The 13648-nt window shown below is 44.8% G+C and overlaps 1 protein-coding gene across 2 annotated transcripts; it reads right to left on the minus strand.

Annotated features, from left to right (window-relative positions):
- Nucleotides 1-13: 13 nt before the first annotated feature.
- CREG1 (cellular repressor of E1A stimulated genes 1) lies at nt 14-12748 on the minus strand. 2 transcript variants are annotated; one of them, XM_073304867.1, is made up of 4 exons: nt 12435-12746; nt 6244-6363; nt 3516-3700; nt 14-2712 (listed from the first exon to the last, which is right to left on the minus strand). In XM_073304867.1, coding segments are annotated over exons 1-4 (576 nt in total). In that variant the 5' UTR covers nt 12705-12746; the 3' UTR covers nt 14-2711. The 2 variants fall into 2 exon arrangements, with proteins under 2 accessions (XP_073160968.1, XP_073160979.1); XM_073304878.2 differs by lacking the exon at nt 14-2712 and adding an exon at nt 2720-2932 and having other exon boundaries at nt 12435-12748.
- Nucleotides 12749-13648: the final 900 nt, after the last annotated feature.

Here is a 13648-nt window from a genome sequence, read left to right on the forward strand (position 1 = left end):
AAACCAAACACCATTCACCATAAAAATAGATTTTAATTGTTACGGATGCCCAGCACCAGAGGTTGTTCACACAGAATAAAATATATTGAGTCATAAGTCACTCTCCTGAAGCACAAGAAGAGCATCCAAGGACTTCCATTAGAATGGATGCAACGAGTCCTTCTGACAATTTAGAGTCACTTAAGAGCTCTCCAATTTTTTAAAAATATATATTTAAACATAAAATTATTTGCTCGTTCTGCATCTAGATTCAGCATTATCTATCCAACACGAGTCATTTCCAAATTGCAAGCTTCCTCAGTTCCCAATTAGTTTACCAAAAGTGTTTCAAAATGTAGTAAACTTGGCTAGATTTTCCCTTTACATAGAAGGAAAGGGAGTAGTTTACCTACAGCAGACTGATAATTTATCAGAGATAATCAAAGTGATTTACAAATCTTCCAACACTTTATAAGGTAAATAGTAATACAGCCACACTATAGAGAAGAGGAGAGGTTACACAATTTAGCTATGGACACTGTTCTATTTCTGTGCCTGCTACTGATTCACTAAGGCATCCTGATTCTCAAGTCCCTTGCTCTAGCCACCAGACAATACTTCCTCATTATGAGTTCAATTTAAATTAATCTGCTGAGGTGGTCCTTTCTGACACTTCCTGTGAACTTAGCACTTGGGAGATCAGCTAGGTCATAAATAGAGGCTTAATTCTGTAATTCAATCCTGCTTGACGGAGGGACACTTTTAAAGAGCAAGGAACTAAGTTTTTCATAAGTGTTTTCATTAGCTAATGTGAACTAAGACCACTTCAAAGGATGAAACAGCTATATTACATTTCATAAGCCTCTCCCCCACTTTTGGGTTACTCACTGAAAAGTTCCTTATATGCTTAAAAATACCTGCCTCCCAAACCAGTTCTATTGTTAGGAGAAAAAGTTGTTCAACTATCAATTTATTAGATTTATAAAGTAAAAGACTTTTCTTCATGGATTCAGAAGTTAGATGCTACTAGTAAATAATGGACCCCTTTTTCACAGTGCCTACACTAAACTCACAAGCCAAATGTTATGTAGGGGACAAGTGAATGAGGGCTTGTCTACATTACCCAGAGGATCAATGGGCAGCGATCAGTCCAGCAGGGGTCGATTTATCGCATCTAGTCTGGATGCGATAAATCAAGCGCTCTCCCATCGACTCCGGTACTCCACCGGAGAGAGAGGTGCAGGCAGAGTCGACAGGGGAGCGTCAGCTGTCGACTCACCGCAGTGAAGTCATAATGATGAGAGCTATACAAGTACCTAAACAGAAAGTGTTTCAGACGGCAGCTGTACTCATCAATAATGTGCAATTGAGGTTCCTGGAGCCTTCAGGTCCACAGCAATTCACTCTCCATCTTGATGTGATTAGTTCATTCCATATTCTAGATAATGTCAGCCCTGGGCCACACTGCAGAACGTAGCTAGTTACAGTTTACTCTGCCCCAAAGACTATGACCCAGAACATAACTGATATTTTAAGAAGTTCTCTCTTTCTAGAGAACCCACAAACAGTAATGATTTAATTAAGGCACAGAAATGTGTACAACTGAGTTAATACTCAAGTAGTTTTAGATAAACTTAGCCCTTTTCTGCATGCAGACAATCCAGAACAAATCATAACCCGAGTTATTAGTAAAGCTGCAAGTCTGTCACAGGGGTCACAGATTCTGTGGATGACATCCACAGCTGCAGCGGCCAGTGCGACTGACCCCAGGGCCGTCTGAGCAGCGGCACCCTACGAACAGCTAAGAATTACTCAGGGGAATTTATAGCAAAAGTCATGGACAAGTCAGGGCCCTGAATTTTTGTTTATTGCCTGTGACCTGTCTTTGAGTTTTACTAAAAACACCCATGACCAAATCTTAGCCTTATTTATTAGACATAATTGTTTAAAACCATACAGATTGATATTTGCAAAACTGTTTGTACTCAGACATATGATTTAAACTGTGCTGATTAGTTGTGATTAACATCAGTAGCACAGCTAGGAACAGAAATTTGACTGGGCCCCAATTTATGGAGATGGGCAATGATGAGAGAGCTTGGCTGGGCTTCACACGGCAGAAGCAGCAGCCTGTTTCTCTGTTCTGTAGCTGACGCCACTTGGTGCCGATCCCTGATGCCACTGGTTGCACAGCACTCCACCCTCCCCAATCCCTGGGGGGGAAAATGTGTCTTTACATGACCATGCAGGGCAGCTGTGTTCCACCTACTAGTAGGCCCCCTCCCTCCCTGTTGGGGGAGGCAGTTACTATCCAATCCAGAAAAGTTAAGGAGAAGAGGGAAGAACAGAGGCTTTCCATTTCCTTCTCCATTCCCTAGAACAGGGGAGGGAGGGGATTCACATGGGCTCAGATTTGCGTAGACTTGAGTGTGGCCTACCCATGGCTATGCCCTGATTAACATTTTCCTCAACAGGCATACTCACATGAGATTTGGAAATTCACTTGTGTGATCATCATTATTGCCAGTACAAGCTCAATCACACAAATGTTTGTGAGATGTGAATATGAACAGGTGGGAGTATACCCAAAGCAAGCTCATTAAAAATTGAGCACATCTGTGATTTTTTTTTTGCCATATTAACTGAGCTCTAGGAGCGAATGAGAAGCAGAAAGCATGGCGAAAGGCCAGGAAGTTAGTTTGTATGTCGATAATATCCAGGATTTTCTTCTACCTACAAGAAGGTAAAAATAAGAAGAGTTATTAAGTAGAATCTATAGGTAAAAAAAGTTCAAGAAAAATTTTGGAACTTCATTCTGCAGCCTTCTGTCCCATTGAACAAAGGTTATGTAGCAGGACTTGTAGACACCCAATACTGTGATAAGAGACTTTAGGCGTTGTGTATGACTCTTGAGTATTCTGCCTCAGAATAATCCAGCAGCCAGTACAATGATCTATCAAACAATAAGAACCACATCCTAGCATAAGTGCATTTGAGTGTTCTCACAATTCTTAACCATTACACCAAACAAGATATCTTTCCATCCTGCACTTAATAAAGAGACAGCACTGTCTCTCAGTGCTCCTTCCAAAGGAGCCTTCCCCCTGGAAATTATGTTTAAGTTAGAGGTACAATTACAGCTGTCCATAATGATCCTTCTTAAAAAGGAAAGTGTCCCAAACTTTTGTATTTCACAACTTTTAGTAGATACTCCTCTGGCTAAGATTACAAGTGGGTAGAATTCCTGCTCACATACCAAAAAGTGCATACAGAAAGGTGAAAGGAAGGAAACTATTGAAGGGAAAGCTTTGTCTCTCAGGGATTGATCAACAGGAATATTCACATTATAGCAATTTCTTTACGCTAGGGACAAACATCCACTTAATAAATCACTTGGGGGAAAGACATCAATAAGAAAAAAAAAAACCACCCAAGACCACAGTTCATATCTGCTGTCTCTGATGGGGCTGTTCTAAGACTAAGTTTGCAGTTTTCCGTATGAGATGGACAAGTATATGACAAACTTAAGGACTTACTAAGGTGTGACATTGTAATATTCTTGTGGAGTCACAGTTTTCAGCCCACCAAAGTAGTCCAGGACCCAGATATTGGTGATGTTGAATTTGGCAAAGAACCAGTTATGATCTGGAGGCCAGCTTGCCATCTCAGGGTGTCGACTGAATAACGATAGCTTTGCAAAGACAGCTTCTGTATCATTCACCTAACAAGTAACCAGCAACATATTACAAAAGATGTAAACTTCATTGGTAAAAGACTAATTTAGAGGCATTTAAAATCAACTGCCAATAAGAATATTCTACTAATTTGAGAGTAAAATAAGTTTCCCTCCCAAATTATAGTACCCCACATCCACCCAGACAGGGAGGATTCACCAGATTGAGGTTTGCCCCAGAAAGCTATATACATGTACCAACAGGAGTTCCTCTGTAGCATGGATATATCCACCATTCTAAGTATCACCTCTGGAAATTAACAAGCAGTAACTGTTATAATTAAATATTATCCAAAGAGAGAAATAATATCCATAGAAAAGCATTGCACCCTGAGTGATGTATGACAATTTAAAGTGAGGAGAAAGATAAATCCCATGAAAGTTTGCATTTATTCAATATTATTTCTTGAAAATATCAACTAATGCCAAAGACTATATCTGTTGAAGAGACCAATCATTTGGTAATAGTGAGTAAAAAGTAAGAGAGAGAGCCATATAGCAGCTTTGCAAGTTTCCTTGTAGGATACACAGTTTCTTTCACCTGAAGAAGAGGAGCGTTCTTGAGTATGTTTACTGGATATCATTGACACTTGTTTACTTACTAGTTTGATCTCTTTTGAAATTAAGAACATTTGATATTCCCATTGCTCTTCTGGCCACAATAAAGTACTACTTCAGCTACAGATTAAGTTCTTTCCCCCATAAGAGAAAAGCTAGTCTCAGACAAAGAATAGTAAGGTAATATCTTTATGAAGAGATAATTTTGCTTGGGTACAAAGAATGGCCCCAGACTGAAACTGCACCGTTTGGAAAAAATCATAGGTAAATCTTTGTGACGCTAATTAGACTAGGTAATGGAAGCCAAAGGCTTGACTACATTGTGGGACACTGCACTTTACAGAGGTGCGGTTTCTAAAGCACACTAACGTATTGCACGTTAATTGGTCCAGGTAGACCCTATTCATGTGCACTACACTAAAGCACACCAGCAATGTTTACATGGAGCAATTATTGTACATCACATTAGTGCGCTTTAGAAATGACACCTCTATAGAGCACATTTTACAAGAGCTGAAAAAGGTGACTGTCTCAATGATGCAGTACCTGGTTTAATTCTACTTCTCAACTGGATAACTTAATATTGATACAGAAACAACTTTTAGGAAACAAAGGGTAGGGAGCAGGGATGGTAGCTTCATTATTAGGATAAACAAGCAAGTTTCAGCAAAAATGAGAAAGTTATATTAGTTCCTTTAAAACTAAGACTCTGGCAAAAGATGTCATATCCCTGTCTGGAGAGAGAGTAACCAGCAACACTAGCTATTCATTTATGCAAACTGCAGCCTGACAGTACTGTCTTTTGTAAATAGTTCTGTAGTGGTTCAATAACGTACTGTGTATTAAATACAAGTTTATCATGCATATTTTTGGGGGCCATCTCCCTTATTCTTGTTTCACGCTGGATGCTGCTTCCTGCGGCTCCCATTGGCCAGGAACGGCGAACCGCAGCCACTGGGAGCTGCTGGCAGCAGTGCCTGCGGACGGTCAATGTAAACAAACTGTCTCACGGCCCGCCAACGGATTACCCTGACAGGCTGCAGGTTGCCCACCACTGTAGTTGATCCTTTCTACATGGCTGATGCAATATTCCAAGTGCAGTTGTATCTTCTGGGCACCTAATTACCAAAAACACATTAAACTGGAGGGAGCTCAAATGAGTAATAAAAATTATGCAGGACTGAAGAACAGATTTACAAAGTAAGATTGAGAGCTAAATGTGGGAACAGTGAATTAAGGGGTTGGAAAAATATAATGTACTCATATCTGAAGGGCATAAACACCAAGTAAGGAATTATTTACGGTATTGCTAAGAGGGAATAATCATCAGTAATGAGATGATACTAAACGGAAAAATTCAGGCTGAATGACAAAGTGTGTCTAGTGTCCCACAGAAGGCTGATAAAACTAACTTAGATTGAAAAAAGCACTAGTAAATGGCAGGAAACAATACAGTACTGCACTGGCAGGAAGATCAACAGATGATGCAATATTTTTTCCATCTTTGAACTCCTACAATTTTATGCCTCATACTAGCTGTTAACGAAGTAAAGTGGTAGAAGCCTAATCATTCAGGTCACTTAAAACCGGACTGAGCACTTACCATAGCATTAAGTTATTTTGTACTGACTGAACCTTGGCTTAGATTTGTTAGTTCTTAAAAAAAGAACCACAGAAATTAGAGACTTCCCTCACTGTAGTAGCTCTGCCAAGAACACCTCTATAGAATTCTCTCTAGAGACTCTCAGTGATACTTTGAGTATTGGTCAGTTGTGACTTAATCTACTAATGGAAACTACGAGCTAAATTGCTATATCGTCAAAGGGCTTAGCCTGAATCATTCGATTAGTTTGAATCTTTTCTGTCAAGTATGTAATGTTACACTTCTGTACAGATTTCTATTCTCTGTTCACTAAAGAGTACTGCTTTGTACACAATACTGTCCTGTTCAGTGCAGACTTTCAGTTGTTTACCTTATCAACAGTCCCAGAGAAGATAACGTGGGCACACAGGGGATTCTGGGGATCATACCCTTTCTTCTTGCAGTAAGGAGTCTGTGCCAAAGACACTGTTAGGGAGGCATTTGCATCCACCTGAAATACAAGCAGTAAGGTAATTGGCAAAGCTGTCCCAAAACAATGCATTACATAACTAAGTTTGTTAAAATAAACTGATTGCAGGGTTGTCAATTTCCCAGGAAATGCCAGGTGCTGGTGAATACCAGCCTAAACCCGGTTTAAAATAATTGCATCAGTGTCCACCAAGTTCAGAATGCATCTTTTCAAACTATGGATATATCCATTCAAAACTGAGGAATAGGCTCAGTCTATCCATCAAAGCTGGTCTTCCTCCCGCACCCCCACCCTGAGCGCCCTCCCACACCCTAACTCCCTCTCAGAGCCCACACCCCACCCTGAGCACCCACTGTATCACAAAGTGTTCAATCAAGATTTTAAAAAATAATAAAACATATTCAATCACATTGCTCTCACTATAAATATTAATAACTTTTTTTTAGTGAGCAAAAAGGTTTTTTGTACCGTTAAATAAAATTTTTTGAAAATATTGTTTATTTCATCTTTATCTCATCGTCTTTTAATTTCTATTTTTGTGTATGTTTTATAATTTACATAATATATTAGTACAGTAGTACATGTATATAATTTATACATAAATATACATATATTGGGGGTGCATGCTCAGAAGTTTTTTACTGGTAGGGGTGCGCAATCAAAAAAGTTTGGAGACCACTGCCCTAGATAGATGGCCTCTGAATAGGTCTGAAAGACCACACAGTTTAGAACAGGGGTCTCAAACACGCGGCCCAAATGGGGCCCGCAGGGTTCTTTCGTGTGGCCCACCAAGCTCCCGCGCGCCCCTCTGCCTACCCCGGGGCACCACGAGCCCCGCACCGCTCCATGAAGCGGCCGGAACCATGCCCCTGCAGCCCTGGGGAGGAAGCAAGAGGGCTGCATGCATAACTCTTGCTTCCAGGCACCTCCCATTGGCCGGGAATGGGGAACCGCGGCCAATGGGAGCTTCAGGGGAGGTACCTGGAGGAGCAGCAAGAGCAGCACACAGAGCCATGTGCCCCCTCCCCCACCCCCAGGGACATGGTTCTGGCTGCTTCCTGGAGCGGAGCGGAGCAGAGTGGGGCAAGGACAGGCGGACAGCAAGCCTGCCCTGGCCCCGGTGCACGGAGTTGCTCCAGGTAAGCGGCGCCGGGCCAGACCCCACACCCCGCACCCCTTCTGCACCCCAACTCCCTGCCCTGAGCCCCCTGCCGCACCCTGATCCCCTGCTGCACCCCAACCCCCTACCCGGAGCCCCCTGCCGCACCCTGATCCCCTGCTGCACCCCACACCCTTGCCCGGAGCCCCCTGCTGTACCCTGCACACCTCCTGCACCTCAACTCCCTGTCCTGAGCCCCCGCCACACCCCCTGCTCCCTCTGGGGGCAGGGAGAGGGCGGAATTGGAGTGGGGACTTCGGGGAAGGGGTTAGAATGGGGGCAAGGGTGGGGCCTAATGGAAGGGGTGGAGTGGAGTAGGGACCAGGAGCAGCAAGCGTGGGGTGTCAGTGATGCAGCCATTGGGCCAATGCACTAGTCCTCATGTGGCCCTCGTGGTCATTTGAGTTTGAGACCCCTGGTTTAGAAGGTTCTAACAGGAAAATCTGTTTAACAATTGGAGGCCTCAAAAAATGGGCCTTATTAACACCTGAATTTAACGTATGATCTATATATTCTCAACTCCATCAATGTTTGAAGCTAGTTTTAAAAATCCAGTTTAAGTTAGGAGTGTAAAAATCTATTTGAAAGCAACTTCAACTGTTTAAAATAAAAAGCACTCAACTCCATTCTGGAAGCACAAACATATCTGAAAGACTTACTACCTAGTTTAAAAAACAAAAATCCCTTTTCGTCTAAAAATAAGCATGACAAGTGTCTGTCCAAGAATAAGTTAGAAAGGCCCAAAAGCTGATATGATGAGAATGCCTTAACTATAACTTGTCACGTTTAAAAAGAAAAGGAGTACTTGTGGCACCTTAGAGACTAACAAATTTATTTGAGCATAAGTGAGCTGTAGCTCACGAAAGCTTATGCTCAAATAAATGTATTAGTCTCTAAGGTGCCACAAGTACTCCTTTTCTTTTTGAGAATACAGACTAACACGGCTGCTACTCTGAAACTTGTCACACTTAGTAGTTGTCAACACATGCATAAAGATTTTTTAAATTTTACAAAAATTAATTTGTTGAAAACATCAAGAAATTTACATAGAAGCTTTTGTAGTAAAGAATCCAGACTAGGAAAATCAGTTTCTTCCAAAGCCAGATATGGAGGCGGTAAAAGTCAGTGTGCATTTAAGGTACAGGTTAGGGGTCCTGACCACATTACCTACATGGATACAAATTCCTGGTATAGATATGTTGCATCTGAAACCAAGACACATTGCAATAATGCAAGCCCTGCTTTAAAATGGAGCAGTGCATCTATATCAGTGCAAAGGCCTCCTAGCGTAGTCAGGCCCTAAGTGTTTGTCAGGAAACAAACAATTCAACCAATGTTATCCCTCCAAAGTGGGGCCAGAAGGGGAATACAGTACTTCAAAGAACTGCATTCCCTTCATGGAGTGAACAGTCACATGAACTTCTTCATTTTCAATATTTAAAAGACTATAACACCCTCCCCCCCAGTGTTGTAGTCAAATCACATGCGTAGCCCCTTACACCCATGCAAAGCCCTACTGGTCAATGGGGTTCCACACAGGGACAAGATTCTGTCAATGCAGATCCAATGGTGGAGGACTCATGTTTGTTTACAAGTCTGTTTAACCAATAACAGAAGATAAACCTCATTCCTCTCAGTTTGGTTTCAGTTTACCAGGTTAGCAGTAATGGACTTCAGAAAAGGGCAAAATTTAAATAAGTTCTGGTCCTTTAACTGATAAAGTAGAAATTATTAAGGCTTCTATCTCCTGAGGACAAGTTTCATATCTAAATTAGGTCCCAAATGAATTTAGTTTTGTAACTGCAAAGATCTGTAGAGCTTTTAGCTAGGCAGAGAAGGAAGGATATTTGCACAATCTTTATGTAGGTCTGCATAAGTTTCCAACTTTCTTGTGCATTTCTTTGATTTCAGAATCTGAAGTCTCCTTTCAAAACACTAGATTATTTATATAATTTGACATTATATTTCACACCTTCCCCCCAAACACAACTAAGAGTTCAATCTGCATCTGGGAAATTCCATTAGAATAGCTTATTTCAGCAAAAAAAATTTAAGCGACCTAAGCATTATACAAGTTCCCACTGCATTTATGGAACTACAGCCACCACGAGACTATGACTGTGCAAATGCTCAAGTTGATCAACTCCAAAAAAAGCTGAATCATAGTTATTTGGTGTTATCTGCTGGCACAGGTCTCTATGAGACGGTGAACCAAACAGTTGACCTCTGTGCTGCAACAGCAGAATATAGATAAGAGAATACATCATCTGTGGGGGAGCTTTCTGATTGGAAAGAGCCTACTGAAACAGTAAAATCTATAACAGTGTCAAAACTGTTAGGCAGGGGTCCTAAAATGCAGTGTTTGATCAAACCTCCATATTTCTTAAAACAAATAAATAGTTTCATACATGAAATATTACAGATAGAAATTAAAAGGGAAAAATTGTAATTACAAAGCATTCAGACCAACCAGGTGAGGACTACAGACAGATAATTCAAGAGGCAAATTGGCATTAGTTATATAGGCAAAGGCTAAAACAAAACTTCATGAGTGTTTTGCCCATGTTTTAGTTTTCTTTACAAGGAAAACAGGAGTGAAGAGAGGGGGAAATCATGTACTGGATTCTCCTCCAAATCCGTGTTTTTTAGACTGCACTCTTCAGCAGTGACTTGAGTGTGTGCAGACATGTAAAAATAAGTAGCACCATCCTGGGTATTACATAGTTTAATGATTTCTTTAAACAACACCATCACTATTGGTTCCTCATTCCTGGATCTCATGCCCCCACTGGGAATCATGACACACTTCTACTACTTTTAAAATTCTTTACAGAAACCAGTAGCAGTGACTAGTGCACAAAATCTCTCCCATCCCCTCCACTACTGCATTGTATACACCAGGGCTTTGGAGTGGAGCCTGGAGCTGGAGCGCGGAGCAGCTCCGGAGCAGTGGAGCTGCAGGTTTTTGCCTGGAGCTGAAGTGGAGGCAGAGCACAGCTCCAAAGCCCTGGTACATACAACCAACTGCTGCTATCGCCTTAAGCACACTAAATCAATCTAGTTAGTTTATTCTTCACCAAGCCAAAAAAAGAAGTTTGGCAGGAACTGGTTAGGGACTTTCAGTGGTTGCTGCTTTGACTTTGTCTCAGTCTGCTCTCATATGCCTTTTGTTTCAGCTATAAATGAATTTAGTAAGTATTTGGGTCTGAGCATCTCTGAAGCTCTTCAGGCACATCTACAGTGCAAAAGACTCAATCAGCAAATCTCAGAGCCGATGCCAACTCACTTGGACTCATGGAACAGGGCTAAAAATAGCAGTGTATATGTTCCCGTTCGGGCTCTCAAACCCAGTCAGAGCCCAGGCTCCAGACCAGTGGTGGGCAACCTGCACCCCGCATGAGGCCCATCAGTCTGCCCGCTGCTTCCCACAGCTCCCATCAGCCAGGAACGTGAACTGCGGCCACTGGGAGCTGCGGGGGGCCGTGCCTGGGGACGGTCAACATCAGCAAAATGTCTCACGGCCCGCCTTCAGCTTACCCTGATGTGCCGCATGTTGCCCACCACTGCTCCAGACCAAGTGGGAACATTCACACTGATATTTTTAGCTTCACAGTGCAAGGCCCGTGAGCCCAATTCAGTCAATCCGGGCTCCGAGACTAGCTGCCTGTTTTTTTTTGTTGTTTTTGTTTTCCTGAAGTATAGACACACCGTTGGTTGCTTTAGCCCAACAGTGCCACTTTTTCAGCTCCCAAGTCCCGTGTGGCTCATTTGGTGCCCACCCTCCCCTTTTTGATGTTTTTGGAGTCCTCTGCTTTACTCAGTGCCCCCTCTTGGAGCTTCAGCAGTTTCATCTATTGGTGCATTTTTGTCATAGATGACCATGACATGTTTGAGGAGAGTTGCCTAGAGATTACTTTTCTGGCTGCTTGTAACACTCCAGTCCTCTTCTATACATTTAGCAGCTTCGCTATCTTCACTTTATACTTCTGATGTCTCCAGATGCTGTATTCCATAATGGCTATTTTAATCAGCACTCAAGTCATAGCAGTCGCAGAGCAAACCATGTTCCAACTCCTGAAGAAAATATCACATACTACAAATATATTAGCAGCAAGTAGGTTAGGAAGTTAGGCTGTTTTTTCAAATGTCGGAGCTAATTCATACACCATTATCCCTACTTTTATTTCAAATTTGCACACACTACTATTTGCAGCTTTTGCAAGGATGCTAAGGAAAGGATAATTGCAATAAAGGAGTGATGCATCTCGCCATTTCCACATACCATACCACATACCATTTCCACGTACCATACCATAAGATGATTATTAACTTGCTTATTATCACCAATTATGAAACTTGTTGGGCAAGGATGTTTACTAGTAACATCCAAATTAAGACTGATCTCAATATAAACTTCCTTTACTCTTCAAAAGGAATTGGCGATCTTGGGATGCTTGAGACCCGTTCAGTGTGAGCTCTCACGCGTACCACAACGGGCATGCGTGCGGTGTGTGCGCACAGGATATCGCAGCAGGGGTATGACACCACTCACAAATGGGGGAGGAAGGGCATGCTCATCAGGAGCTCCCCTGTGGCCTGAAATAGCAGACCCAGTCCCCTCTGCTGCTCGATCAAGCCGTGTCCCCCCTGAGGGGCACAGACGAGACACACCGGCCTCGATGAGCTCGGCCACGGCACATGCGGCCGGGACACGCCCCCCCCCCCCCGCGAGTGCAGCATTTCACCAGCACCAGACACTGACGCACTGAGGGGCACCGGGCCGGGGGCAGATGGCCCCGGGGTTGGGGCGGCTCCAGTGACACGCACGCGAACCCCACGGCACGGACTCGGGTCAGCGATCGCCCGCTGCGCCCAGCCCCAGCCCTGCGGGCCCGCCCCCGCCGGGGCGCGCAGGGCCCCGCGCCGCGCTCACCTGCAGGTCCCGCACCGACACCTCGAGCGCGGTGAGGTAGAGGTAGGGGACGCCGCTGCCGCGGGGCCCGGGCGGCCCGTCGCTCAGCGAGAAGACGTTGGCGAAGGGGCGGCCCCGCAGCGGCTCGCGCGCGGAGAGCGTGGCCAGCGCGCCCCAGTCGCACTGGTGAGCCACGTAGCGGGCCACGCGCGCCGCGTCCTCATGCGGCGGGATCCCGGCCCCCGCGCCGACCACCAGCGCCCAGAGGAGGAGGAGAAGCAGCCGCCTCATAGCTAAGAGCGTAACTAACCCTGCTCGCAGCGGGCGGCCAGACGGTTTCCTCCTGAAGGGGCGGGGCCACGCCACGCTCAGCCAATGGGCACCCGCCACCCGGCCGTCTCCACCAATGAGGGCGCGTTGGAGGCGGAACGGTACGTCAGTGGAGCGTGGTCATTCTGCTTTCAGCCAATGGGCGCACACCGCCCTCTCATGTCCGCCAATGAGCTCTGCCAGAGGGCGGGGCGAATGGGCACGAAGTCCATCGCTGGTAAACATAACCGATTCTCGCACCGGCTCTGTGCGGCGGAAGGAGTCGCTCCTATGTCAGCCAATGAATAAAGCCCCTTCGGAATCTCCTCCAATAACGACTCGCACTGGGAGGGAGGAGGCGGGGTTAAAGCGGCTTGGGTGGGAGTGAGTGGCACTCACACGCTGCTACTGTTTAGGTGAAACATAAACAAACTGGTCACGTGGGAGAAGGGGCGGGAGGGGTGCCTGACTCCCCAGGCCGCGGCAGGCGCGAGCTGCTGCGGGTCGCTCTCCCCTCCCCTCCCCTCTCCTCTCCTCTCCGCCCCCGGGCCCAGGCTACGGGGGCCGTTTGGGGCTCTGGGGGGAGCGCCCCAGGTTTGTCCCAAGCACCCTGCCCCCTCGAGGATTTTTTGCACGGCTATTGCCAGGGTGGCGTAAGAGCAGGGGGTAGGGCTGCCCCCTGGTTTTGCAAGAGCTGCTCCCTGGACACCATGGATTTGTAGAGCGGCATTGTGCTAGGCTCTGTCCCATTGTCTGTTCCTTTCCTCATGGCTCCTAAGCCGCTCTTAGCTTTTTTGGTGGCTGCTGCGCACTAAGCAGATGTTTTCAGAGAACTAGCCACAGTGACTCCGAGCTCTCCTTCTTGAGGGGTAACAGCTAATTTAGGTGATGGAGCCCATCATGCTGCATGTATCCTTGGGATTATG

This window comes from Lepidochelys kempii, chromosome 1 (assembly GCF_965140285.1).
Source record: "Lepidochelys kempii isolate rLepKem1 chromosome 1, rLepKem1.hap1, whole genome shotgun sequence".
In the NCBI taxonomy this organism is placed as follows: domain Eukaryota; kingdom Metazoa; phylum Chordata; order Testudines; family Cheloniidae; genus Lepidochelys; species Lepidochelys kempii.